Source organism: Ciconia boyciana, chromosome 12 (assembly GCF_034638445.1).
Source record: "Ciconia boyciana chromosome 12, ASM3463844v1, whole genome shotgun sequence".
NCBI classification, from domain to species: Eukaryota; Metazoa; Chordata; class Aves; order Ciconiiformes; family Ciconiidae; genus Ciconia; species Ciconia boyciana.
The window spans coordinates 21,153,012-21,179,566 of NC_132945.1; the positions used below are offsets into that span (position 1 = coordinate 21,153,012).

General features: G+C 42.7%; 1 protein-coding gene and 1 long non-coding RNA gene across 2 annotated transcripts in view; one reads left to right on the forward strand and one right to left on the reverse strand.

Moving 5' to 3' along the window:
* The window catches only part of TRPC5 (transient receptor potential cation channel subfamily C member 5), a 68,783-nt gene that overhangs the window by 13,131 nt on the left and 29,097 nt on the right, over positions 1-26,555 (reverse strand). Inside the window, exons 3-6 of the mRNA XM_072876858.1 lie at positions 21,983-22,319; positions 18,531-18,670; positions 14,207-14,529; positions 9,301-9,496 (exon numbers count right to left, since the gene is read on the reverse strand). Of these exons, the coding sequence (XP_072732959.1) occupies positions 9,301-9,496; positions 14,207-14,529; positions 18,531-18,670; positions 21,983-22,319 (996 nt within the window). The remainder of the gene's footprint in view (positions 1-9,300; positions 9,497-14,206; positions 14,530-18,530; positions 18,671-21,982; positions 22,320-26,555) is intronic.
* LOC140658432 (uncharacterized) lies at positions 454-20,842 on the forward strand. The gene is made up of 3 exons (XR_012044735.1): positions 454-524; positions 19,110-19,272; positions 20,661-20,842. It is a non-coding gene; the product is annotated as an uncharacterized lncRNA (long non-coding RNA).

The window sequence follows — 26,555 nt, forward strand, 5'->3', positions numbered from 1 at the left end:
TACAACTTTTTCATGCATGTATATACACAGCCCTCATATCCCTTTCTCAAGTAACCAAAAGAATAAAATGACCATTCCCAAACTTCCATAGTTAAGCAACGAAACTATGTGCATGTATTCAGGTACCAAATGCTTTAGTATTTTGCTCTTTTATGACTGGTCATAAATTGCCTTTCCTCAGAGAAGGAGTGGAGCTGGACTATGTCTTTTACTGAGTCTGTAAAGCTCATAGCACCAGTGGGAGAAGCAGGTGCCCAACACCTCTGGAAGTCAGCCTGCTTGCATAGTCACTTCAATGCAGTGCATGGGCTTAGCTGCCAAAAACTGAAAAACTTCTCAAAAATGAAAAATCCAAGGAAGGGAACCATTATAAATGTACGAGATTGCTCAAGTCTCTAAGTGATTCTTGAGCCATGCTCAAGATTCAGGAGACAAAGCGCCTGTTTCTTCCCCAGATTCTGAGAGCAGAATGGACCAGACTGGAGAACAGAAATGCAGACAAGGAGCTGCAGCACAGCATCCAGGTTATTAGACATCTTTCCGTTTAATTGGATGGAGTTGTGTGTATCCTGTTTTACCTATATAATCAGCATCAACTTATTTGCTAGATTGCAGCGTGTTAAAAAGGAAATCTGCGAAGCACTGGCATCTAAAAAGTCATGTGTCAGAGGATTCTTAGTATAGCTGTTCCCATTGCTCAATATCAGGTGAAAGCTTTTCCCAGATTAAATCCCTTTTAGTTTTTCACTGCTTTTTCCTCAGTGATGTTTTTCCTTTATCTTTCAATTTTTGTCTTTTCTTCTGCCTTTTTAACAAAGAGCCGCTCGATGCAGAAGCACAAGATAATGCTAATTGAGCTTGTCAGGCCTAAATAAAAGATGGGATAATGCAGGGGGCTACAGCCTATGTGGTTCCATCTGGATACTTCAACTTCAATCATGTAGCAAGAGCAAACCTTGCTGCGCTGCTTCGCACGTAATGGGCAGAGAATTATTGACCTGTCATGCGGGGCACTGGTGTGTTAACTACACCAAAGAAAACAGAACCCACCCATATAAATGCCAGCAAATTCCCTGTAATATCTTAAATCAGCCAGGGGTCATCTACAGATTGCAAGCTCATCTTGGTTTTTACTTAAATGTAATATTTCTGCTTCTCTGAATAAGCCCTGGAGTGGTTTGGCCATGGTGGTATCATGGAATCATAGAAGGGTTTGGGTTGGAAGGGACTGTTAAAGGCCATCTAGTCCAACCCCTGCAATGAGCAGGGACATCTCCAACCAGATCAGGTTGCTCAGAGCCCCGTCCAACCTGACCCTGAGTGTTTCCAGGGATGGGGCGTCTACCACCTCTCTGGGAAACCTGTGCCAGTGCTTCACCACCCTCATCGTAAAAAAATTCTTCCTTAGATCTAGTCTAAATCTACCCTCTTTTAGTTTAAAACCTGTTGCAACAGGCCCTGATAAAACGTTTGTACCCGTCTTTCTTACAAGCCCCCTTCAAGTACTGGCAGGCTGCTATGAGGTCTCCCTGGAGCCGCCTTTTCTCCAGGCTGAACAACCCCAACTCTCTCAGCCTTTCTTCATGGGAGAGGTGTTCCGGCCCTCGGATCATTTCTGTGGCCTCCTCTGGACCCGCTCCAACAGGTCCATGTCTTTCCTGTGCTGGGGGCTCCAGAGCTGGACGCAGAACTGCAGGTGGGGTCTCACCAGAGCAGAGTAGAGGGGCAGAATCCCCTCCCTCGACCTGCTGGCCACGCTGCTTTTGATGCAGCCCAGGATACGGTTGGCCTTCTGGGCTGCGAGCGCACATTGTTGGCTCATGTCCAGCTTTTCATCCACCAGTACCCCAAGTCCTTCTCTGCAGGGCTGCTCTCGATCCCCTCATCCCCCAGCCTGTGTTGATACCAGGCGTTGCCCTGACTTAGGTGCAGGACCCTGCACGTGGCCTTGTTGAACCTCTTGCGGTTCACACAGGTCCACTCCTCCAGCTTGTCCAGGTCCCTCTGGATGACATCCCATCCCTCAGGCATGTCAACTGCACTACTCAGCTTGGTGTTATCTGCAAATCTGCTGAGGGTGCACTCGATCCCACTGTCTATGTCATTGATGAAGATATTAAACAGCACCAGTCCCAGTACAGACCCCTGAGGGACACCACTTGTCACCAATCTCCATCCAGACATTGAGCCGTTGATCACTACCCTCTGGATGCGACCATCCAACCAATTCCTCATCCACTGAACAGTCCACCCGTCAAATCCATATCTCTCCAATTTAGAGAGAAGGATGTTGTGGGGGACTGTGTCAAAGGCTTTACAGAAGTCCAGACAGATGACATCCATTGCTTTTCCCTTGTCCACTGATGTGGTAACTTCACCGTAGAAAGCCACTCGGTTGGTCAGGCAGGACTTGCCCTTGGTGAAGCCATGCTGGCTGTCTTGAATCCCCTCCCTGTCCTCCATGTGCCTTAGCATAGCTTCTAGGAGGATCTGTTCCATGATCTTCCCAGGCCCAGAGGTGAGGCTGACAGGTCGGTACTTCCCAGGGTCCTCCTTCTACCCTTTTTAAAAATGGGTGCAATGTTTCCCTTTTTCCAGTCACCAGGGACTTCACCTGACTGCCATGACTTTTCAAATATCATGGACAGTGGCTTGGCAGCTACATCAGCCAGTTCCCTCAGGACTCGGGGGTGCGTCTCGCCAGGTCCCATAGACTTATGTATGTTCAGGTTCCTCAGGTGGTCACGAACCCGACCTTCTCTTACAGTGGGAGGGACTTTGCTCCCCCAGTCCCCGTCTTGCGGTCCATCCCCTGGAGAGGTGTGGGAAGAGAGGTTGCCAGTGAAGACTGAGGCAAAGAAGTTGTTGAGTAGCTCAGCCTTCTCCTCGTCCGTTGTTGCCAGTTTGCCAGCCTTGCTCATCGTGGGGGTACGCTTTCTTTGACCTTCCTTTTCTGGCTGACGTACCTGGAGAAGCCGCCCTTATTATTCTTTGCATCCCTTGCCAAGTTCAGCTCCATCTGCGCCTTGGCCATCCTGACGCCATCCCTATGCAACCGGGCAGCATCCCTATACTCTTCCCAGGATCCCTGTCCCTGCTTCCACTGCCTGTGCATTTCCTTCTTGCCCCTTAGTTTGACCAGCAGGTCTCAACTCAGCCATGCCTGTCTCTTGCCTTCCTTGCCTGATTCCTTACACCTGGGGATCGAGAGCTCTTGTGCTCTAAGGGAAAGCGTCCTTAAAGATCTGCCAGCTCCATTCTGCTCCCTTGTCCCTGAGGGCAGTTTCCTGGTACACAGGGTCAGATAAATATCTGGGTTTTCATAGATTAAAACCAGAAAGGATTAACCCCCTGATCCTGCTGACCATACTCATATGAGCAGGAGTTTGCAGGATTGGGCCCTAGGATGGAGAACTAGCTTTGTCTAGTCTAACAACAGAAGAAGGATGCAGCATATGAAGTCAGAGCACATCAAGTGCTTCCATTTAGAGGCTCTGCAAACACCAGATGAATATTAACAACTTGATTCAAGTCCATGGGTTATATGTAATTAGGCCAAAGCCAGCAAAAAGACAAACAGTTCTACACCTTCAAATGAATACTTTAGCTTGCTAACAAAAAGCAATTAAGCTTCCTGCCAGTCTCGAGCGAGGCTCCAGGGCTAATTTCACACACAGGCCTCTCGGTGTATGGTAGCATCATGGCACACCACTGCTGCAATGTATTTCCCTTTGCTTTCAAAAAAAAATCTGCTGGGAGTCCCCCACACCCAGTCACAAGCTCCAGAGAGAGCACCCAGCCTTGGGAATCAATCCCGCTCCTCTAACGATGTGCTACAGCTAGCTACACAGGGGGGAACTAGAGAGCAGGGGTCCAGCGTTTCTTCACACATATCGCACTCCATGGGGAAATGTAACAGAAATCTGCCTGTCCAAATGTCACAAAAGGCACTGAGTAAGTTCAGGAGAATTTGCGATTTCAATTAATTATTACTGATGACAGGGATGAGTTTTGGGAGCGCAGTAGTTGAGATTTGGGTAATTACAGTTGCATTGTAGAATGAAGAAAAGACCTGAGCATATTGCCTGCACCCAGAACACGGGGTCTGCATGTGGGCAGTGACCAGCAGGATGTGTAGGTTGGTCAGCTGGAGCCCCTGAGGGCCATAAAACTGGGGGACAAACAGTGATACTTCATTCAGCTGGCAAACCAAAGAAGAGCCATTTAATCCTCTTTCTAGAGCCTAGTTGTTTTGCTACACCATAAAAAGCTTCAAGAGACATTAATTCCAGCTCATGTTGGCAACAAGAGTATAACGAGCATAATTCCATTTCCTGCTGTATGACAGAGTTAAAAAACAAACACATCGCAATTTCTCCTAAGAAATTCAAATTAATGGTTCTGAAATGGGGCTTGTGAGATGAACACTTCCTGATGCTTTACAATAGCTTAGATTTGAGTCCAGGCTTTGGAGTTGGCCTTACCTCTGTAGGGGGACAATCTACCACCCCAAAACCTGCCACATGCAGGGACTGTCCAGCTGTGTATCTTGAACTAAAGTTATTGATTTCTAAAATTCTTCCTTAGCAAAACCACCAAGTAATAACTGTGCAGGTCACATGAGCAGAGGAGGTGCAACATTTTTTTGACAGTCCTAAGGGTCACAGATAGCAGTGGGGAAGAGAATTTCTGCTGCTGTTGTGACTTAAACTGGGTAGCAATTACTGCCATGGTGCTGAGGGAGTTCAATTGGTGCAGAAAACTAGAGGAATTCTTGTTCTTTGTAGATCAAGAAAAGTTTGATACTACTTCCTGGGGGAAATCCAAAGTCATCTTGGAAACCATGTAATAGGGAGCTGAAAAATCTTTATATTCCTCTGTGCTTTAATTTTTAACCTCTCTACTCTGCAAAAATTGAGAAAATTCCATGCACAACATCCCTACACTTAAAGTTAAAATTTCCTGAAAGTGATCACTTATTTTTAGCTGCACATACCAACTGTTTCTGTTTACTATACAGCTTTTGTTTTGCTATGCAAAATATTTATCATTTTCATTCTTGTCCTCCACAATACGTGCTAATCCACTCTATTTCATTCCATCATTTAAAACTGCACTCCTAGTTTTGTGCCCAATGCCCTAATTTCTCCAGTCTGAACACTGGCAGCTATGTTTCAATTTGGTCATACACTCTACTCGCAGAGATACACTTAAAAAAATGAAACATGCAGCTGTCTTTTGCAGTAACAGCTGTCTGAGATGAACTAGCTTGAAATAATAGACATACAAACCAACAGGAGGATACAAAATACAATATGCAAAACAGTTTTGTAACTTAATACACACTGCTAGAGTGAAGTCATTGCTCCAACATCGCATGTACGCCATGTATTACACACTTGAAGCTGTAACACCTTCACTTTAATGCACAGTAGCTAGAGGTAATTTTTCTCAGACCTACCTTAATTCCCTGAGGTATTAAGCATCGTTGTACCTTCCTAAAACATCTGAAAGCTGCAAGTGCTTACATCTCTCCTTAATATGTCAGTGGGATGCCTAGTGCCGCAGTGCTGTTGTGTGCCACTTATGGCTCTAGCTCACCTGGAACTCGGGCCACGAGTTCACAGCCCTATGGTTTTCCTCCTGCAGATGGGTTTTAGTTGCCATTCTTCCATCGATCTTGCTTCCCATTGCTCCTGCAGCTGCAGAGTCAGAACTGCTGGTACAGTTCCAGTGACTAATTCCTGCATGACTTCCCACAGTATCACAGATGTGTCCACAAGGAACATGCTTTCAGAAAATATGTGTAGAGTGTTAATTCTCTGCAAAAAGTACCTGCACCCTAGAGCACCAGAAAGGCCAAAATGCACCTGCACCCTAGGACCCCCAGTAACACCCACTATCGCATTGTTTTGAAAAAATTACAAACTGGCAGAAGGATTGTGTAACTTCAGATGCAGCCAAGTGGCAATCCTATGAGAAATAGCCTATCACACAGTGTCCTCATTACCCGCTCTGTTAAATTCTGCCGCTTACGAATGATGGAGCCATGTGGCTACTCTCAGATAAGTTCCATTGTCCTTCATCTTGTCATCGTGACATATTCCTCTTGTATTCATCAGGTGATAGTATTTCTGTCACGTCTGGGAAGGTATTGAGATGAGAGACCTGGCAGTGCATAACATCTAGTTGCATTCTATGCTGCTTGTATAGAACATTTTGATCCTCACGTATTGAAACAGTGCAAAGCGTATGGAAATTTTGGTGTGCATTTGGATTTTGTTTGCTTTGTCGGTGAAGCATAGTGTCTCCCATAACCAGCTCTTGACAATGGTTTGGCAAAAGAGAAAAATGGGCTGTATGAAAAAAATCAATATTGAAACTGCTTCAGGGTACCCCTAGAAAAATGTATTTATTGAAGTCTGAAATAGCTTAGTAAAAAACCAACAAAATTATGGCAGAAAAATTCTTCCTTCTGTGAGTCAGGAATCACTCAAAGCTGTGTGGAGGTTTTACTCTCTGCTTGCCTTGCTCTGTTGTCCACGGATACCCTGTGGTTTCATGCTGTGTGCCTACAGTGTTTAATTAACTACCAAGCCCTAACCCCCATACTGGGGAGACACAACAAAGAGCGAAGAAAGAACAGCTTAGATTCTCCTTTCTCTAACCTCACAGGAGAAATTAATGTATGTATGAGACAACGGAGAAAAGCTAACCTGAAGAATAACTGCTACAAATGCATTAACATATTTGTCCCTGGAAGAAAGGAGGGGAGAAAGACTGTTTGCATTGCAGCAGTGCCACTGGCTCATTAACAAGTGGAATTAATTAAATGTCCTGACCACTCCACTGCAGTGAAATCAACAAGCAGAGATGCACTCTCATCCCTGATGTCTAGCTGACTTTATTTCTCTGCAGAGTTCTGAACATGGCACAAGATTTCCTACGGATGTATTTGAGAAGACCTCCACCCACTGCGAGGGCTGCTTGGTCCTCCCCCTCCTCCCTCCCTGGAATGCCGTCATTCCGTGTGTATTCAGTGTACTATAAATACCAGGAGGAAGAAATGCCCAGTCTAGCAACAAGTCTACTGTGATTCAGAAAGGGGTAGACCTGATTACAGGAGGTTAAAAAATGACCCACAGTTGTAAAGCTCAACATTTATCAATGAGTTGTTTTCTTCAGGGAAGAGATTAATTGATGTTTGCCCTTAGAAGACATATGAAGAAGACTTGGTCCTGAGAGAATGCTGTGAGCATGCAGAAATCTTAGCTTCAAAAAACAAGCTGCATGCACTACATGAGAAGAGGCTGGAAGTGACTGCCTCTTGCCTTCCCAAGAAAGGTCACTGCTCTCCGTTGCAATTGCAATATGACAACTTAAGTGACAAAGAAGTACCCTGTAGCATTTTCACTGTCATTCTTCTGAGTAGGGGGCTCATGCTGCACGCTGAATTGCGTGTTATGCCTAGGTTATGTGGTGAGTTCAGTCTTTTACCCTCAGGTCTCTCACAAGCATACTTTCTGATGGAGCAATTCACTGTTCCCAACTGCTCCATATACAGAAACATTAATACAACAGTCTGCTCTGGACCATTCACTTCAGTTAATTGTTATGATGGGTCTCTCTAAGTCATGTGGGATTGTTTGTAATGTGTCATTGCATCACTCAAATTATTCAGGGAAAAGAATGATGAGCGGTTTGTATCCCAGTGAATAGCCAATACTGCTATTCTTATGCCAATCTTAGGTTTGGGCTTTGTGTCAGTGACAAGCCTATTTGATGACAATAAAGGAAGGGAGAAAATGGCCAAGGAGAGTATCTTTGTTTTCTGCCCCTCATTCCAGTCTCCCTGGAATGTGAGGAATAGCACTGAACAAAAAGAAAGCACTTAAAGCATTGGAACAGACTGATAAAGCAGCGATGCCTTTGTGATAAGCTGCTTTTCTGCTCATTTGGATAGGTCAATGGTCCAGTTTTTCTCATACTTTTTAACGTGATAAAGATCAGATGTCCAAAAGTATCACCGATTTGACTAGGTCTGTGCTCAGTTTGACTAGATAACTAAATTTAGGAGCCACTTGAATCAGCAGATGACCAACAGCAGTTGTGGAACCTGTCCAAGCAGACAACTCAATACTCTCCTCTGTGTGCTTTAGCCAGGAAAGGAGCTCACCCATACATCTCCCCAGAGATTTGTCCAGGAAGTTGGGAATGGAAATAGTTGGAGAGCTGGTGCTGGTTCTTTTTTCCTCTGTTTTATCCTCTATCTTCTAGAGTAAATCCAAGAGTCATCCAAAGCAGAGAAGGAAGTCTCTACTCTGCCTGTACTTCTGAGTGACCAGCTGAGGACACAAATGACTTTCCTAACTCCTGTTCCTGTTCACAGATGGTGTAACACTTTGTCACGTCCCTATTTCTAAACCTATCATGTTAGGCATCAGAACTGGAAAGTGCGTGCCCACTGGTTTACCTGAAGTACTGTGCACACAAGATTTAGCTTCCTTCCGTACTGTTTCTTTGTCATTTACCTGAAGAGCCTTAAAATGCAGAGACATGCTGCTTGAGTTTTCAATCTGTTGAAAAATTTAATCACCAATGTACAGATTGGCTTTTAGGTACACAGAATGAGATTACAGTAGAGAGACCAGTTTTGAACATTCAGATGAAGATAAAGTTAAGTTTGAAACTGGCTCCACAGCCAACTGGCAGCCCTGAGCTGCCTCAGCTCAGATCCATCCTGCGTTGAGGTTACTCAGGAATCTGAGATTATGGGTCTAGAGAGTCAGCTGCCAGGAGACTGGCTGGTGTTACAGATGGAAATGATCTAATTTCAGTGGGAAGACTGTGGAATAAGAAATTACAGGACTGGGCTTCTGACACACATGGTTTCAAATGAGAAAGTAGTAATAGGAGAGAGGAAAAAAAAATATACAACACCCACCCCCCAAGTTAAAACCAAACATCAGGAAGCAGTGGGAAGGCTTCCCTTTATATACCCTTTCTGCTACAAAGTAAATCAGCTGCTAACACGAGGTGAGCAGTGAGGTTACTCTACAGGAGAAGACAAGGGCAGATCACAGCTGATAAGCCTTTTCCAGCTAAGCAGCATTACAAACATGGCAAAACCTCCTCCGCAAGCATGATTCAGGCTAGTGAGTAGAAATCCCAACTATCTGCTGTCAAAAACTGGGGGCAGCAGTCTCCAGCATCCCTGAAGATACACACTTGCTATAAACCAAACAGCTGAGGCACATAGAGAAAAATAAAGGCAAGAAGAGAGAGAATGAGATAACTTACAGCAATGAGCTGGTAGGAGTTGTTCATCATGGCTATGAGCATGTTCAGCAGCACAACAAGGGAGATGACGTTGTAGGTCCCAAACATAGTGGCCCCAACAAATTCTGTGAACTCATGTCTGGCTTTCACGTTGGTGACGTAGAGATTCAGCAGACCAAACACAGACCAGAAGAGTGACTGGAGGGTCTCAAAAAGTCTGCAAATAAAACCAGATTTTTACTTGGCTACCTGACTCTCGGGAATGGAAAACAATACCTGGTTTAGGCAGTGTTCAGGTGGGGAACGCGTAGACATCGGGAGCCTGGGACACCACAGAGCGGCTGCTCAGTACAGCCATTTATGCTCCCCAGGAGGCAGTCTGCACCAGCCACAATGACCCGCTGGCCAAAGCATGTGAGAGTTGTGTCACATCAACATGTTCTACCTGTCCAAGAGCCCCGTCCGCATCCTTGTGAGATGCAATGAGCCTAACTGCCCAAAGTTCCCTTTCCCGCTCTACGCACATGCAAACAACAGCCACAATATATTTCCTCTAATTAAAATTGCCATGCTGTGATACTGCTGTTATCTATAGATATAAACTCTCCTGTTTAATCAGTGCCTGCATCATTAACATGTCTGCAGACTAAATGTTCAGGGAACCCATCCCCACGTACAGCATGACCGTAGTAGTTAAATAGCACACAACAACGAGGCACCACGAGGTAGGAGATTCGAGAAATCACATCCAGTCGCACCTTTTGCTCTAATATAGGCTGAGAGCTTGCAAGTACTTCGGCTGCAAGTGAACCAGGCCAGTGTGCTAAGACCCCGTCTGTTAGCAATGCACGTGGCCAAAAACGCTGGTCGCTACGGCTTGTTTGTGCAGCAGCTCCCACCCACCACAGCGCAGTGCCCTCAACAGCGTGCTGCAACAATTGATCAGTAATGACTCAGATGAAAGAGAGTCATCACATTAATTCAGCTGGAGAGGTTTTCTTCTTTTGAAGTCTTCCTTCCATAGATGAACTAGACCTGACCTCACTGTGCTTTACAGCTGATGAGATCATCCCAGGTCTCTACTTGCTTCAGCCAGAGACAAGTGACCTTTCACAATCACGTCAAATACATAATCAGCAATCTAAATAATTGCTCTATTTGGGCATCTTTGTTTTGGCTTTCCAAAATATGGCATTTATATCATCAAAAAATGACATTTATATGCCTGTTTAAGAGGTTCCATTTTGGCCTGAGGTCAGTAGATATTTTCAAATGCTCCTACTAGAAAAATCAATACAAATAATTCAGATACTTTACTTGACATACCAGGAATGTGTTCTCCTGGCTTCTGCAGGCATCTGTTCCACATGTACCCCCGTGCTTTATATGGGGATTTAGTTTCTTTAGATTTTGTTGACATATCTTGGGTTTTTCACTGGCCAAAATTATAAAGACTCTTTAAAGCAAAAATCCTTTCTCCCAGAAGTCAGGCTGTTTGTTAGATTTATTAAATAAGTGAGGTGGTAAAAGAAGGATTAACCAAAGAATGATAAGCATTTCTCTACTAAAAATGGTGGAGTGCTAGCTATCTTTTAACATATTTTAACTATTAGCAGTGAAAGTACTGATTAGGCTGTAGGCTCAGGGGAGACAGGTTCCTGTCATGAAACTGAAATCAGTCTTCGAAGTGATCAGTGCATTGCTCTGAATTCACAGTATTAACCAGGAGTATAATTTGGGCCCAGACTAAGGCCAATATATTTACATGTGGACATGTAGTCCCCCTTGAAAAACAGACAGCAACTGGTTTCTGCAACTTTGCGTAGAAGTAAGGCTTAGTTACTCTTTCCTCAGTGTTGAACAACAGGCCAGAACCACAATCTCTTTTCACAGTGAGTGTTTCAGGTGGGGTCACACTACTGCAGAGAAGCAGCTTTAAAAAAAGAATTTTGGAAATTGTGATTGAGAGACTATCCCCTCCTGCAGAGTATATTTTGGATCTTAAGCAAACAGGAGAAATCTCAAAGCTCCACCACTCTCCACGGCAGCCACCCTCTGCCACAGGAACCCTCCTGACCTCCTGCAGGCCCTGGAGAAATGGCCCCAGCGATCAGCGTGACCCTCCCGTGAGAATGACGCAGCAGGCAGTAAGGTGTGACTTCTTCCACCCCTGCCTCCTCTTCCTCTCTCTCTTCTCTCTCCTTCAGTTGCCAGAATCACAGTGATAAACATATTTTCAAATTGTCTGCCTAAGCAGTAGACATTCTGCTTTCTAAGGGATGGTGAGGCCAAAGCATATAACCTTAAATTATTCATGACTTCACCTCATTGCTGTCACAAAGGAATATTACTTTTCCATGATCTGTGTTTGCGATGCAGAAAATTTCCTCACCAAGAAAATATTAAACCCATCCTTTGGGAGTAATAGGAAATAATGCACCAGTAAATAGGTGTCACATTGTAAACAAGCTGTACAAACACGAGTGGCGTCCTGCTTTTCCTTCCCTTACAAAATTAGATCTTATTGTGTGACTGCCTAGAAATGCTGGTCGGAATCAAAGGGTACTGATTGAAAGCTTTTTACATTTATTCCTTCATTAGGGATGAACTATGAGCAAACTTGAGGTAACACCAGCTCTGACTTGAATTCACTCCAGCCATGCTTGCTCTCCCCAGCCCAACAATATAATTTTCCGTTTTGCAGGTTGCTCGTTCTTAGCCAGTCACCCATGCTGTGCATCTGCTCAAGGGCCAAATGTCAGCTTGTACTGGGGGTGTTAATAATGACTATTTAAACTTTTAAGAACATGTTAAATAAATTTCTTAAGCCAGTCTCAAACAAAAAGTAACTGCAGAGCATTCTGTCCCCTGCCAGGAAACCTCAGTTCTAATGGATCCCCTCCCACTGCGATTTTGTTTTAAACAAGCCTCTGCCATAAAGGCTGAGCCCCCTCAATTTCCTTTCTGGGCTGCATTCTCCTTGGCAGGGGGTTTAAACTGAATGTTAGGGTGGGAGAAATTGTGGTCTGTATTTAAGCTGATCTGCACACTTTCTGTTAAGTGGTTCTGTATCATTTCTAGTTCCCAAGATATTACACCTTCTTACAGACTTGAGGATCCTTTTTTTTTCCTGCTGACCCAACACTCTTTTTCTTTAGTCAAATCCTGCTGTTGTTTTCTCCACTAACCTGCTGACAGCGAAATCTGTGAAACAGCTGGTTTGCAATGCAGACAGGTCCAAACCAGAATGCAGAACCGAATACATCTGTTCACTGTAGCTCCAGGGAAAGGCAGGCTCTAGTCCTGAACTTTGTGGTTTTGGCCCTTCGTGAGCTAGAAGTTGCCACTTAACAAACATTGTGCTTGCCGAACGTTTCTCCCACTGGCTGCTGCATCAATATGGACGTAGATCAAGGAGTAGTATTTGTTATTTAATTCCTTTGCAAGGGCAGCACAACACATTTCTGGGGCATGTGAAGCAATTAAAACAGAAAAAAGACTGAAGTCTTTAATTCTGTTTTTCATTAGCACAGTGCAGTTCCATTCACTTCCTCCAGATATAGATGGGTTTAATGAGAAAATTAATCAAGCCTATGGTGTTCCCACTCTGCAGTGGAAAACAGCAGCACGTCTGGTCTACCAGGTCACGATGGGCTTGTAAGGCTGGACTCTAGCCCATGAAAATCCCCCACTTCTTTTAAGGAGGACAATGTTGGAGCCTTCCCTCTTCCAACCTAGTCATGTGGCCGCAGCCATCATCTGCTTTTGGTAACAGTGCAAATATGTCACAAATCCTTTGTTAACCTCAAGCCTTCAGCTGAGGAAGGGTGGAGAATTATTGGGCATTACGACAAGTTTTCTTTAATTTAGCATAAAGTGGTGGACAACAGTTTTGTTTTGCTTGTTTGCAGGGCGTAGGCCTTTTTCTAGATCGTGCTTTATTTATTTCTCTTCCCATTGTGTTTTAAGTACTGTGCAAGCAGCAAGAACAATTGGGTGGAGGCTGATTATTATAATTATTTCCACTATTAATAATTAAAACAAATACATCAGAAGGACAATTCATGTTATTTTTCAGCATGTGCTATCTCTTTCAACCCTGCCAGCTGTCATCACAGCAATTTCCATGCCAACATCTCAGTAAAGTACCAGCATTTCCAGCAAAAATGATTTTGCTGGGATTTTAGTCTCACCCCACTGCAAGGAAATCAGAGAAGCCAGCAACATCATATATGCATAGAAATGGCCTCGGTGAGATTACTGTTGTTGCTGTATCACATTATTTATTAATACCTTTTTTTCATAGGTTTATCCCTTATTTTCTACATTTTGTTTAGCTTCCCCTCCTTTTCTCCTGAATCACACAAAACAATTATTACGGCAAAAGGATCCTTGCTTTCTCAAATATACTGAAATTGTACGTAGCCATAATAAAATTTAAGTTGCAGGATCATGTAGGGAGACTCTTTGGACCAGAACTATATTAGGAAATTTTACTTCACTGAAAGGGTTGTCAAGCATTGGAACAGGCTGCCCAGGGAAGTGGTTGAGTCGCCATCCCTGGAGGTATTTAAAAGCCGTGTAGATGCGGTGCTAAGGGACATGGTGCAGTGGTGGTCTTGGCAGTGTTAGGTTAACAGTTGGACTCGGTGATCTTAAAGGTCTTTTCCAACCTATACGATTCGGTGATTCTGTGTGATCGTCTCCCACTTCCAGACCTAAGTAAGAGTCTTTCTGGCAGCAAAGCTCAGCAGAATGTCTGCCCCAGTTAACTCACACCTTTCCTGCATAGTCAACCAGCTCACCTGATACTTGCGGGTGAATAAATAAAGGCACTTTCAGTGCAGTGACAGACAACAGGCAAAGGGAGGTAAGACAGAGGACAGCGGAAGTCAACCTTAAAAACAGAAAGAAAAGGACGTCTTACGTGGAGAAGGCATTGTTCTGTTTCTCACATCGGATCCCCTTGCAGTTGTTGGGTTCCTCCGAGGCACTGGTCTCATAATAAAAATAAAGCTGGTTCAGTCCATTGGCAAAAGCCAGAAGCACCAGACAGTAGATAAAAAGGAATTTAAGGATGTCTAGCAGCATGCGTCCCAGAGAAATCTGCAAGGGTCCCAGGTGTGAATTTGCTGTAAACAGGGATATGAGACGCAAGGAACTTAGAATGTTGGATATTGCAAAGAGGGCTTCTGCAATGAGAGTCGGGTGCCACATTTCCCATTCCTCCCTTGGACGAGAACCGTTATACTGAAAGACATAACAAGGGTATAAAAGTGAATTATGTTGTGATTACTTTGAGATAACTCAAAAAGTCACACCTGCTAACACTAATGCTTCACTTGTAAATACTAACCAGGTACTGGTGACACAAGAAGCACTTTTAAACTCGTAAGTCTCAGCTACTGTCAGGCTAACATTCAGCATTCAGGATTGAAGCTGACTTGATCAGGGCAGAGACTTAGGTTTAATGATGCCTTCTTATGAATTCTCCCTACTAGATTATGACCCCCTGATATGGATAGTTGTGAGACCAGCTTTTCTTTAGAGGCTTCTGGTATGTTGGCTGTTCTTAGCCTAGATTTAGAAAACAGGCCTTTTAAATTTTGAGTTCACTGTTTGCGCGTTCTTCAGGTCCATGGGTTCATACACAATCTCCTTCTCTTTCAGCATTTAAAGGGGTTCAGACTGCCCTTTAGCAGGTTCAGGTCGGAAATTTCCAATTATTACCTTTTTTTCTTTTTCCTCCTAAATATGACTGCACATTCAAAACACTGCACATTCTAGGAAGAATGCGAGGGAGGGAGAAAGGAGGGAAGAAGGAAGGCAATGAACGGTTGAGCGTAAGAAGTGGATGCTTTCCTTCCCTAGTAATCTCAAAAAAAGTGCCAACAGCCCAGAACCAAAATGCTTTCTTCATATTAATTTTCTTATTAGTTAATTTGTCATGGCAATTTTAGGAGAGTTGCTAAAGCAGAGGTCATAATTACAGCTGAAACACTGGATACATTTGAGTGCATCAATTATAACATTAACTTGGTTCATAATGTAACTGTAAAAGCAGAAGCATTTTCTGAGCAAAGTGCAGCCAGATGCAAATAGGTAACACAAAAGAGCTGGTTGTATAAACGTAACTACCCTGGCTTAACTACACTGGCACAACAGAATGGAGTCAAAGACAGTTTAACATCAAGGAATAATAGTCCTTTTAACATTTGTCTCTGCTCATTTAACACGTATAAAAACACAAAAATGTACTTAGAATAATATAGCTAATAGAGTAGCCAGCGTGTTTAGGACTCTTAAAGTAATTTTTGTAGCTTTTAAAAGGAAATGGTATCAATATCATACTGACAGATGAGTTTGCAGGGACTTTCTATTTAAATCTGAAGGTCTAATACACGAGCTCACAATTTTTTCAAGAACACAGCTAAAAGCAAGTTGATATTTCAAACTATTCCTCTGTATGAAGGAGCTGAGACATGATGCAAAGGCATTTCAGCATGACCTCTGATTGCTTCTGACGTTTCCAAACTGTTCTTTATTACATGAACTTCATGGCCTGAGTTTTTTAACTTGATTTGAAGATGGGTCTTAAAATGTGTACAAACAGGGAGACATGTTAACTTTTTGCCGGTATCCAGCAGTGGGGGCAGACGGTTGTGATCGGGAAGCCTCCTCTGCCTAGAGAGCAGATTTGCACAGTTGTTTGCAATTCTCTTCTGCATGCTGGCTGGACGCAGCAGCCCAGGGGCTCTCTGCTAGGGTTTAGCATAGACTGCCTGTAAAGGTATGTGAAAAGGTCGTCTTCATCTCACATCTATTTTTAAAGCAACTTGTTAGGGTCATATTTTGGACCTTTACAAACTGATGGTATATCTTTGCTTGGAAAACAGTAGTCTCTTCAGAGCAGCCTAGCATCATAGGTAATAGAGAACCAGAAGATTTCAGAGTTATCTAATGAAGCTGGGTATCTGGGAAGGCTGGAGTCTTTCGGGTTAGGCATCAGAAGATGAAGATGAAACACAGCAGAGATGATTACAGAATAGTACAGATAAGTTACACCAGGCAGTCACATTTACCCTTCCTCATTACATGATAATTCAATGCAGCAAATAAAAACTGATTAAGAAAGTATTTTTACCCTATAATTAGCCTGAAGATTTCATTGGTATTGGACAATATTAGGGTCAGATCTTGGAACCAATCAAATCAAGAAAAAAAGTCTCCACGTAAAAATAAGGATGGAAAACATTAGTGTCAGTATGCAATTTATTTTTCTGATATTTGGCAGAAAGCTAAATGTCCCTGTAATCCTTTGAAGTTCTAAGAAGTGTTAGAATATGGTATATTGGCATATATACCAGCCTTTTCCAGCTCGGGGCTGTTCTATAAATAACCAAATCCTTTACAAGTCATGCTGCAAAAGGTTTTGAAGCCGTTATCAATGTTATAAATCCTCATGTTTCAGAGCATACTGCAACCTCTAAGTGCCATAGGTCAGAAAGGAACTTCTGTGGGCATGCTGTTTCAGAACTACTCCTATATAAGATTTTATGCACCTCTCAGAATTGTCTGACGTGGGTCCTCGTGAGGAACAGACCTTAGATCAGCCAGGTTTAATCCAAGTGGGTCTGATCTGTATGCAGATACATTCCTGTAAGCATTTTTTCGTGTGCTGGCATATAGGTCTTTGTAGTTAGCCTGTGTACTTCCTTTGTACGTGTGGTTTGGCTATGAGTTTAAATCTCAGTATGTGACTGTAGAAATCTGTGGACGCACAGCTCTTCTAGTAATTTGTGTGTGAGAAAGAACGAGATTGTTAACATTTTAAGATTTGTTCGTGAATCTTACAATTTCCAGTATTTTTTTGTACTGCTCACAGTTTAAAGACCAGCCTTTCAAGTCTGTAATTTCCTCGCTGGTTCTGAATGTTGGGAGAAAAAAGACGTAATCTGTTCCTGCTTTGATGCTGTAACAGAGCTGCCTCTTCAGGGAGCAGCAGCTATAAGCTTTTCCCTTTGAAAAACTAACTCACCACTATGCAGCCTTCTGGATTTTAAAAAGGCCCCATAGCAGGAGTGCTTGCTAAAGAGTTTTTATAAAAGCCTTGCCATTTTGGAGTCAATGAGCTTTGTGAAATTTTCTCCTCTTTTCCTCTCTGCCTGCATACATGCTTGGGTGGGACTAAACAAGGTCGCTTTGGGGAAGTGCTTGTCCTGGTTATTAGGAGCTGGGCTAAAAGAAGTAGTACCCTTCTACCAGGGCAAAACCAACACAGTAGCACAGCAAAACTAGAAAGCGCGTAAGTGGCCAAGGAGCAGACTCCAGTTACTTGATTTACACCTATGTAATTACATTAACTGTAGTGAAATTCCTGCTGATTCATACCGAGAAAAGAATCAGGCCAAGAACGCAGCTCCACCTGAAGTCAAAGAGAGCCATTGCATAAGGAAGTTTGCAGGAGGCCATTTGTGTCTTGTCTGTGTCTTTGAAAAAGAGAGAGAGAAGGAAAGTGCTTCAGGCCATCCTCTGGCTTCAAAACGTGCATACGCTAACTTGGAGCATCAGAAGTTTATAAATGTGGCAGGTGCTTTTGAGGATGAGCTCTGATGTGCATTCTCACCATAAATGGAACATGACAGTGAAGAATCCACACGGTGTTAAAGCTCCAGCATACTCCTTTGTCATTTTCTTGCCTATAGTTTAAAATTATATATTGAAGAGAATAAGTTGACTCCTTTATATCAGATGGAAGCCTCCTACTAGCAGGGTTGGTTTTCTTAGTAGGCTTTTCACAAATTTCTGATTGGTAATCTACAGATCTGTAGGACTACAGATTATAAATCTTGGCTGTAGATGTTTTCAGATAACCATATTCTTGTTTTTCCTTTACTGTTTTATTTAAAAATCATGTTTTCACTATGCCTAGCATTGTTGAAAGAGGTCGAGTGTCAGTATGGAAAATAAAACGTATCTTTGGCAACTGAGTAGCTACAAAACAAAGAGCAAGTGGGGAAACTTCTACCCAATGCCCAAACAATCTACTTGAGTCTTAATCAAAGAGTCAGGATGAGAAGGACGATCATTCTCCAAACAAATTAATAAGCTTTCCAGGTGAATTTTCAAAACTGGACTGCTTGAAAAGCAGCTATTCTCTTTGATCTGTAATTTTGATTTTGACAGTTTCTACCCTGTGTACTACAGTTCTCACAAGCAAGTTACAAATTCTCTCTCCCAAGTTACTGTACCTTGACGTAGGCAACAATTTTAAGGGAGATAGTAGCAAGATAGAGGGAGTTCATTGCAAAATCCATCAGATTCCACCAGTCATGTACGTACTCATTGAATCCACCATCCCACATTTCCTTGATTTCTCCCCAGATAAAACCTGTAGAAAGAAAGAGAGTTCATTGTCATGACGAGGTATTATTTGCCATTAAAGCACTGTGTATATCTGATGAAATAAAAGACAATTCTAAATTAACAGCTTGGAAAAAATGTCTCATCCCTCCTGCCTTCTACAAAGTATAATACTGCTGATTATGAGACATTTTACAACTCTGTGGGGGATGTAGTCTAGAGAGATATGAAAAAGACCTAGGTTTCCTACCCAGGGCTCCAGATATACACACAAGGAGACTGCTTGAAACATACGTTAATTATAACTAGTATGAGTGGATTGGCTCAGATGAAATTTATTCTACATGAATAAACTATTTAAGCAACTGTATTTGGTATAGTTTCTAATAGACTGTCTGCTCTTGTAGAACTATAAGTAATTCATTGCTCAGTTGGATAGTACTGATTTTTCCTGACTTTCTCTGCAGAACACGCAACACTAGTACCAGCTTCTGCGTGCCAGTACATTTCCTCCCTGACCTGGAAATATCACACCAAAGAAGGAAGAAGTGAATTCATTCTCTATGCTCAGTCACTGTATTTATGCATCTTGCTGCACAAAAAGCCCATAGGGACTATTTGTGAAAAAAGGTAGGACTCAGCATGAAAAAGGGCACTGCAGCCTGGCATCGCATCTCTCAGCAATGACTCACCTAATGTCAAATATGGCTATGGGTTTTGCGAGGTGAATATTTGTTCCCAAGGACACGGCCAGAGCCCATCATCTCAACTCTGAAATGCCTTCTGGTGATAATTTTTGGCACTTACTAACCTTCGCTATACCTCCTTGCAGCTGAAGGGGTGAGGGGCAGCTTCTGAAGTTCATTACCAGACTGCTAAACTCACCTGGCATACAATTCTAATTTTAAGTAATTTGCATGTCCTTTATTGTAGAACTGTTAAAGTGTTTTTGAGAGCCTGAGTCTCATTAAAAAGCAAATGGCAGCTAGGCTCCTTCATCACTTACATGCTTCTGAGAATGTCTTTAGAGCCCCCAGATATTTTGAATTACCCAGATTACAACATTATCCTTGAATGAAGACCTGAAACATGTGTGAAAAGAAAAAAAAAAGCCCCAACAAAATACACCTCCAGGTGCGTTACCAATATAGTTACCCAAATTGCTACCCATACCTATCCACAGGATACTGCAGTGGTCACTGAAATGCTACTTGCAATGCAAGTTTTAGGACCTGAAAGTTCAATCTGAAGAGCAGATAATGTTGAAATGAACTGCTGCAAACATCCAAATATCAATCTTAGCTCTTCAGCTGCCAGCCAGCAGGTCAATGGTCAGGCAAGCATAATGTCAAGGCCAATAAGGTAATTTTATTACAGCTGCCTCCAAATCTTTGCACGCACACAGAAACATAAAATAAAATAAATCAATGGAGAGGAGCTTGTTGAAGAACTCATACACTGTATTTATAGTGAGTTATCATTGCTGGTTACTATAGTTACAGCAATGCTGTGCGTGCCTGTTCTCTGTCTCCTTTTATAGTGGAAAATATTTCTTAAATAATAACCTTTAATCTGGTGAAACTGTTCTAATTTCTCCATTTAATAAACAGCCCCACAATATCCCTATTTATCCGAAACAAAGGGACTCAAAAAGAAGAGCAGACAGCTGTAAGAGGTGATTTTGAAAGGGTTTTTTTAATGGATTATCCTTCTTTCATCTGCAAATCAATTTTGCTGAAATGCCTACCATTTCCCTCAATTTTAACCATGAAGCTAAGGATAAAGTGAAGAGATCACCCAAGCTTAGAAAAGACATTTAACCTTCTCAGCTTATTCTGAAGTTTCTACCAACACATGCATTTCAGTGCCATAAATCAGTTTAATAAGATAATGAGGCTTGAGTTACCATTTGTAAGTTGTGGTAGAGCTATGCAAGGAGCAAAGTGCCCTGGGTCACAATGGAAAGTGATTTGTGAACATGTTTGCAATTCTGACTTTCTTCCCTCGTTTTCCATCAGCAATTTTAGGTTTGGCTTGGGGAACAGCTAGGTTTGTTCAGCACAGAGCCAGCCTGATCCAGAGCCACCACCGAAACGAGGAGTTGGGGCCCAGTGCTACCAGGAGAGGGGAGCCAGCAGGCACAGGAAAGCAGAGGGGGACCCGTCAGAAGCACTGAGGAGTCCTAAGGAGACCTCCAGAGACTGAGGTTTGTGAGAGGTGTCCTCAGAAAGCATCAGCGTGGCTTTCCAGGCCACTGACGCCTACTAGACAGTCGCAATTCACTGTTACCTGACCTCCGGGGGTTTGCACTGAACTGACCTGGGCTGTATGGACAGAGGCTGGAGGAGAGCTATAAAGGTGCGGAAGGCATTGCCCGTGAGCAGGCCTCCTAGTAACACCCCAGCTCACAGTGGTGCTCCATGTTAATGGCACAGCAAAAGAGATGGGAGCTTAATTCGAGGAGAGATCATGCTTCTAATGGAGTCCACAGGTTTTCACTTGCTGTTGTGTTGGAGCTCAGTTTGAAAGGGTAAATACTTCTCTCTCATCACAAATATATCCAACTATGCTTCTCTGCTCTTCTCCCTCAGTGGCTCTATCTGCTTTCTCCCATCCCATCTCACTACCTCACCCGTACATCCTGCCCTCAGGAACATGGACACCTCCTTTTCTTCACAGTTGTGGTTGCCCAAGCCAGACCAGAATAAGAGCCTCATGTTTAACCATCTGATAATAAATACTCCCTCCTTCTCCTGCTTATATTAGAGCGCTCGATATTGATTTGGTCAGTGTTTATCAGCACAGAGGCATACAGCAGTGAGATTTATCTTCCCTTTTCTGCCTTCCTGTAGGCTATTTGGGAGACTGGGAGCCCACGAATAAACGGGCCTGGTACTGGCGCACTGGCTCCAGGAGCAGATCAGTGAGAAGGCGAAAGCAGAGACAAGCTCTCGGTGCTGCCTTCTGCCACGTACCAGCCAGCAGAACTAAGCCAGCATGAGGAGTGACACTGTTTGTTACTAGCGTGACCCAGAAGCTAATTCCTAACCCGTTCCTCGCACAGAGCGTGGGGGAAGCGGGGAGAGAGCTGCGTCTGCTGCGGTTTAGTCAGGGTCATGTCTAAAGGCATGTCAGATGGCAATATGAACAGCAGAAGAGCCCTAGGCCAACAGGATCTGTTGTTCCAGAAGGAGCCCAGCTGTTTTATCCAGTTACTGAAGCTGGCTGCCAAATCTCTTTACACGCTGATGATGCTGAGATCAGGAATGAGTCTCCACACAGTTGCCATGGGTGCGAGTCAGGCGACTGTGGCTCAGGCATTTTTGTGTTTCTGATTTACCTAGAACCCAGGGCAGGATCATCCACTCCACGATGGTGGGAGGTGGTCCCTGCATGTGAAGGTCAGTCCTGACGATGTGCTGCGATGCCAGCAGGAGCATGAAGAGGAAGGTTAGGTAAGAGCCGGTGTGGCAGATAAACTTTATAAATGGCTTTTTAATGAACAGTCCCAGCCTGCTCTTCGGTGCAATCAGATATGCCACGGATAGCACAGGAAATAGCAGTCCAATGGTGACACAGGTCAAGAGTTTTACTGCCCAGTGTTTCCGCCTCCATCCTGGAAAACCATCATACCAAAGTGTTGCCAGTAGCTGCTGGCAGTTTGGCTGAGCAACAAACTGAGGAGGAAAAAAAAGAAAGATTATTACTGACTGGTACTTCATGTGCACTCCTCCTCACGTATGTGTTAGAGCCCACACAGACCCTCATATTAAGTTTGGGGCTGGCTATGGGGTGGAAAAGCATATTTTGGAGACAGAGGGAAGAAAGGAGGGAGATTTCGCTCTTACTTTTCTACACAGGATTTAAGATTTCTTCTATGAGGTCTTTCCTATTTGAAGCATCCTTATGTAGATCAGCCACTCACCACACATGAAGGCTCGTGCAAAAGTGATACAACGAAAATTACTATGAGCTTTTTCTCTTCCCATGTGTTTCTGTTTCAGTGCGTTTCTTTTCAGAATGTTTCAGGTTTCGAGTGTCTCAAACAAATCACTGTCAGCATCTTTAAGAAGTGACTAAAAGATGAGGCAGGAGGAAAAAGGTGTAAAGCTCTGACAGCGTGTGTGTGTGTGTGTGTGTGTGAGAGAGAGAGGGAGAGAGAATGTCTCCAGAAGTGTGTGGGGTGCTGCACGTGGTTTCATGCAAGGAGGCCAGCATATGTGTGTGTGGGATGGGCTGGGCATGAGACAGCATGCAGTAATGTAAAGTTCAGCCAGGTGACATCTGTTGGGAAGCAGGACAGCACATTTGTAAATGTGCCTCGCTATTAAGGAAGAGAGCAGTTGTAAAATGTAAGAGATTAAGCAGAGGCAAAAAGAAATCTTTGATCACAGTACCAAAAGTGACACTGGAAAGTTTACTTTCACTCTGTAAAAAATAGCATTATAATGGTGATTTATTGCATCTCAGTGACTCCATACCAGACATGCTCAGGTTGCAACTACTTCAGACTATTCTAACACCTAACAGCCTTTGGAATTTCAAACTCAAACCACGGTATTTCTGGTCTATGCCAGAAGACTTTATGTTCCTGATTATACCTGGATGGCCCCATGGTTTTCAAAACTTTTCAGACCCATAGCTAATTAGAGATGTCTGCAAGACCAAAACAACTGTGTTTTTCTTTACATATTTGATTTCTAATCCTTCTTAATGAAGTTACACTTCTGATCTACTAAATTCAGATTTCTCACTGGGCTCTGCAAGTTCAAAAGAAAATCTCCACTATTGTTCTGAGGATGCTTGCTATACTTACTTTGCTGTAATTAAACCAGAAAAACTGTCCTAGCATGGATACAGTTATCGATAAACATACTCCTGTAGCAATATAACTACATCTATGATCGGACACAGCTATATCAGAAAGAATCACACTTCCAATGGACACAATAGTACTAGCAGCATTTATCAAGAAGAGACCTCTTATAAAGGAGACTCAAAGCGGTGAGTAACCTGAAGATGACGGTACTGTTTATTACACTTGGCTCGTCTATATTTAAAAGGGATCTCTGGGAGGGATGTAGTGCCACCACACTCTTCTTCCCCCTCAGGGAAGATTTCATCAGGCAAAACACTCTTTCACCACTACAGTTTAAACCAGCTCTTAGAAGGACTATGCCATGGTAGCAAAGGGACTGGCTTCTAATACAAGAGTCTTACTGTTTTGCCACCCCGAATTGGTATGATTTTTCGACCCTGGCAGAAGCCCCTCTGTAGACACGACTGCACTCAGTGTAGACGTGGCCTGGGCTAATACTGAATCAGCCATCACATGTGTACTTATGAGGCAGTTACAAGGCTCTTCTCATCATGTCTAAAAGTACCTAGGAGTCCCCGTAGGTCTTAGTCACAAGGAGATCAGATTCGGTGTGAAAGAGAGAATTTCTTAATAAAAGCTTTAGCACACACCCGTATCTTTCAAATATTCGTTCACCACCAAAACTGCCCAATACTGGGCGGACTTTTCATGCGCAGTTCTCGGAGTGCTCTATACAAGCATAGCACTATCACTGTGTTCAAGTTCAAGTTCAAAGTGACTAAACCAAGGGCAAGTGAAAGGAAAAATTAGTTGCTCAGTCTGATAAAGTCATTCATTTCTGTAGGTATTTTTAGATTTGGTGAATATATTTTATATGCTATAACAGGCTGTTTATACCTGTTTATACCATCAGATCATTTTTGTACTGGGTAGTTCAAATATATGGACTGACCAAAATTAGTATTGAAAATAAGATTTCCAAGAGGAATATCTGGCATTTATGAAGCTGGATGTTTGTGTGTTATTACTATAATAAACATGACTGCTGCATCTAACATACAAGTGACACCATGCTCCAGAGGGCATCAGAAAAGAAAATCAGAAATGCATTTGATTTGGAATCAACCTACACATGCATGCAGCAGAAACTGGATGATAGTTGATATGGTGATGATCTCCAGAAAAAGCCAAGACCTGTTGCCTGTAATGGTCAGAAAATGTTATTGTAAAATTCCAAGTCTGGGGACAGTGATGAAAGAAATAATTCTACAGAAACTGAAAAAACATCAAGCATCGATTGTCGTTTGGTTGGTTGGTTTTCAATCCATGATTTCAGAAGGGTCAGCGCATTATGTCTAAAAGCTAGAAGAAACGGAAGGTTACACTGTTATATTTTCTTATTTAAGATCACAAGCAGGAGCTGTGACCAGACGTGTTCTGTGGTAATTTGCATGGTAATAGATGCTGCTGTTTCTCAGAGATGAGGTACAACTTTTTTTTTTTTTTTTGAGGGGGAAAATGTATAAACACATTTTCTCTTTATCACATATGATAGAAAGCTCTAAGGGGAGAATAAAACTGTTTTTCCCTTGAGTCAAAGTCAGAGTCATTTGAGAAATCAAATGACTATATGTTCCTCTGGTTGCTGTGCAACTTGCAAGCATCTTAAAAGTGCCTCTTCTCTGCCTAATAGCTCATTTCTAAAATCTGCTTTCTGTGTTGTACCTGATGTTAGTTCTTCAAATGGAGAGAAATTCACACATCATGAAAGAGCAGCTTTAAAGACCAGCTTGGCAAAAGGGAATGGAAAGGGAAAAAGCCATTAAATTTTCCAATCAAGCCCATCCCAACCTCACTGCAAATGGCCTAAGGGAAATTTACACATACCACAGAAAGAAACTCTCCCTAATGCCACAAACCATCAAATGCTAAGCACTTACCAGTGTAGGCTTTTACTAACTCGTATTAGTCCGACTTATTCATCACAGATTTAAGATCAGTAAATATGGAAGTTAGATCTCAAGTAGTGCAAGGACTACAGCTGGCTGAAAAACAAAATTTCCAGTGTGCAAACACTGGAATTCTGAATTATAACGACAAGTCAACTAAGCCCTTGATGTGCTGCCTAAAGAACCAATTGCTTTTCAGTAACTTTGTGTTAACTGGAAAGAGTACAGAAACTAGCTATTTCCCTAAATACTCCTGTGAATGCCGGCCTCCTCTTTGCTTCTAGGTGTTGTTACCTAGACTAAACCATCGAATTCATTGACTAGACTAAACCATTGAATGCTCAACTCATTAAGGATTGTCTAGGATCCATACTGCTAAATCATTGCACATAAAATATAAAACCATGAAAAAGCTCAGCTTTAGCCCTTTTAGGTGTAAAGTAGTCTGAAACTGTAATAATATCATGGAACTTTTGTTATCGTCCATAATTTCAAATTTCTTCATAAAGTTAAGAAAGCAATCTTATTTCTACTTTGCAAATAGACAGAACTGAGATCTGGAAAAACAAGCTGACTTCTCCAACAGTACTTGTGCCAAGGCCTTTCCTGAGTACAAGTTCAATTTCCACGTAAGTAGGGTCCCAAATATGTTTTTTCACCTTTTTGCAAAGCCTTTCCTTTGCCATAGATAGAAATAGCACACGTGTATCTCTTTTATCATTTCACATGAACATACTGTATGTGACAGGATTTGGTATCCCTTAAAGTTTCTGCACAATTAAAAGGAGAGATCGTGATCATTTAAAAAACTGCATATTGTCCCGGTTTGGTAGATGGTCCAGAATCAGAGGCAGATGTACTGTACCAGAAGCTCTCTATTTGTTTAAGAAGATGAGCATATGACTTGCAAACAGTGTATTTCTTCAATACATAACAAGCATGGTATCGAGCATTTTATTCAAGGACTGTTGCATTATAGGAGCCTCCAATCTCTATGACAAACGGCAGCACAAGACATCATCCCACAGACATGATGGAGCATGTTCTGACAGCTGCATTAATGAAAAGAAATGCTTCCAAAAGGTGGCATTTATACTCAATTCAGCTAATGTATGAACTAAACATTCAATGCTGTGAAGCCTGTG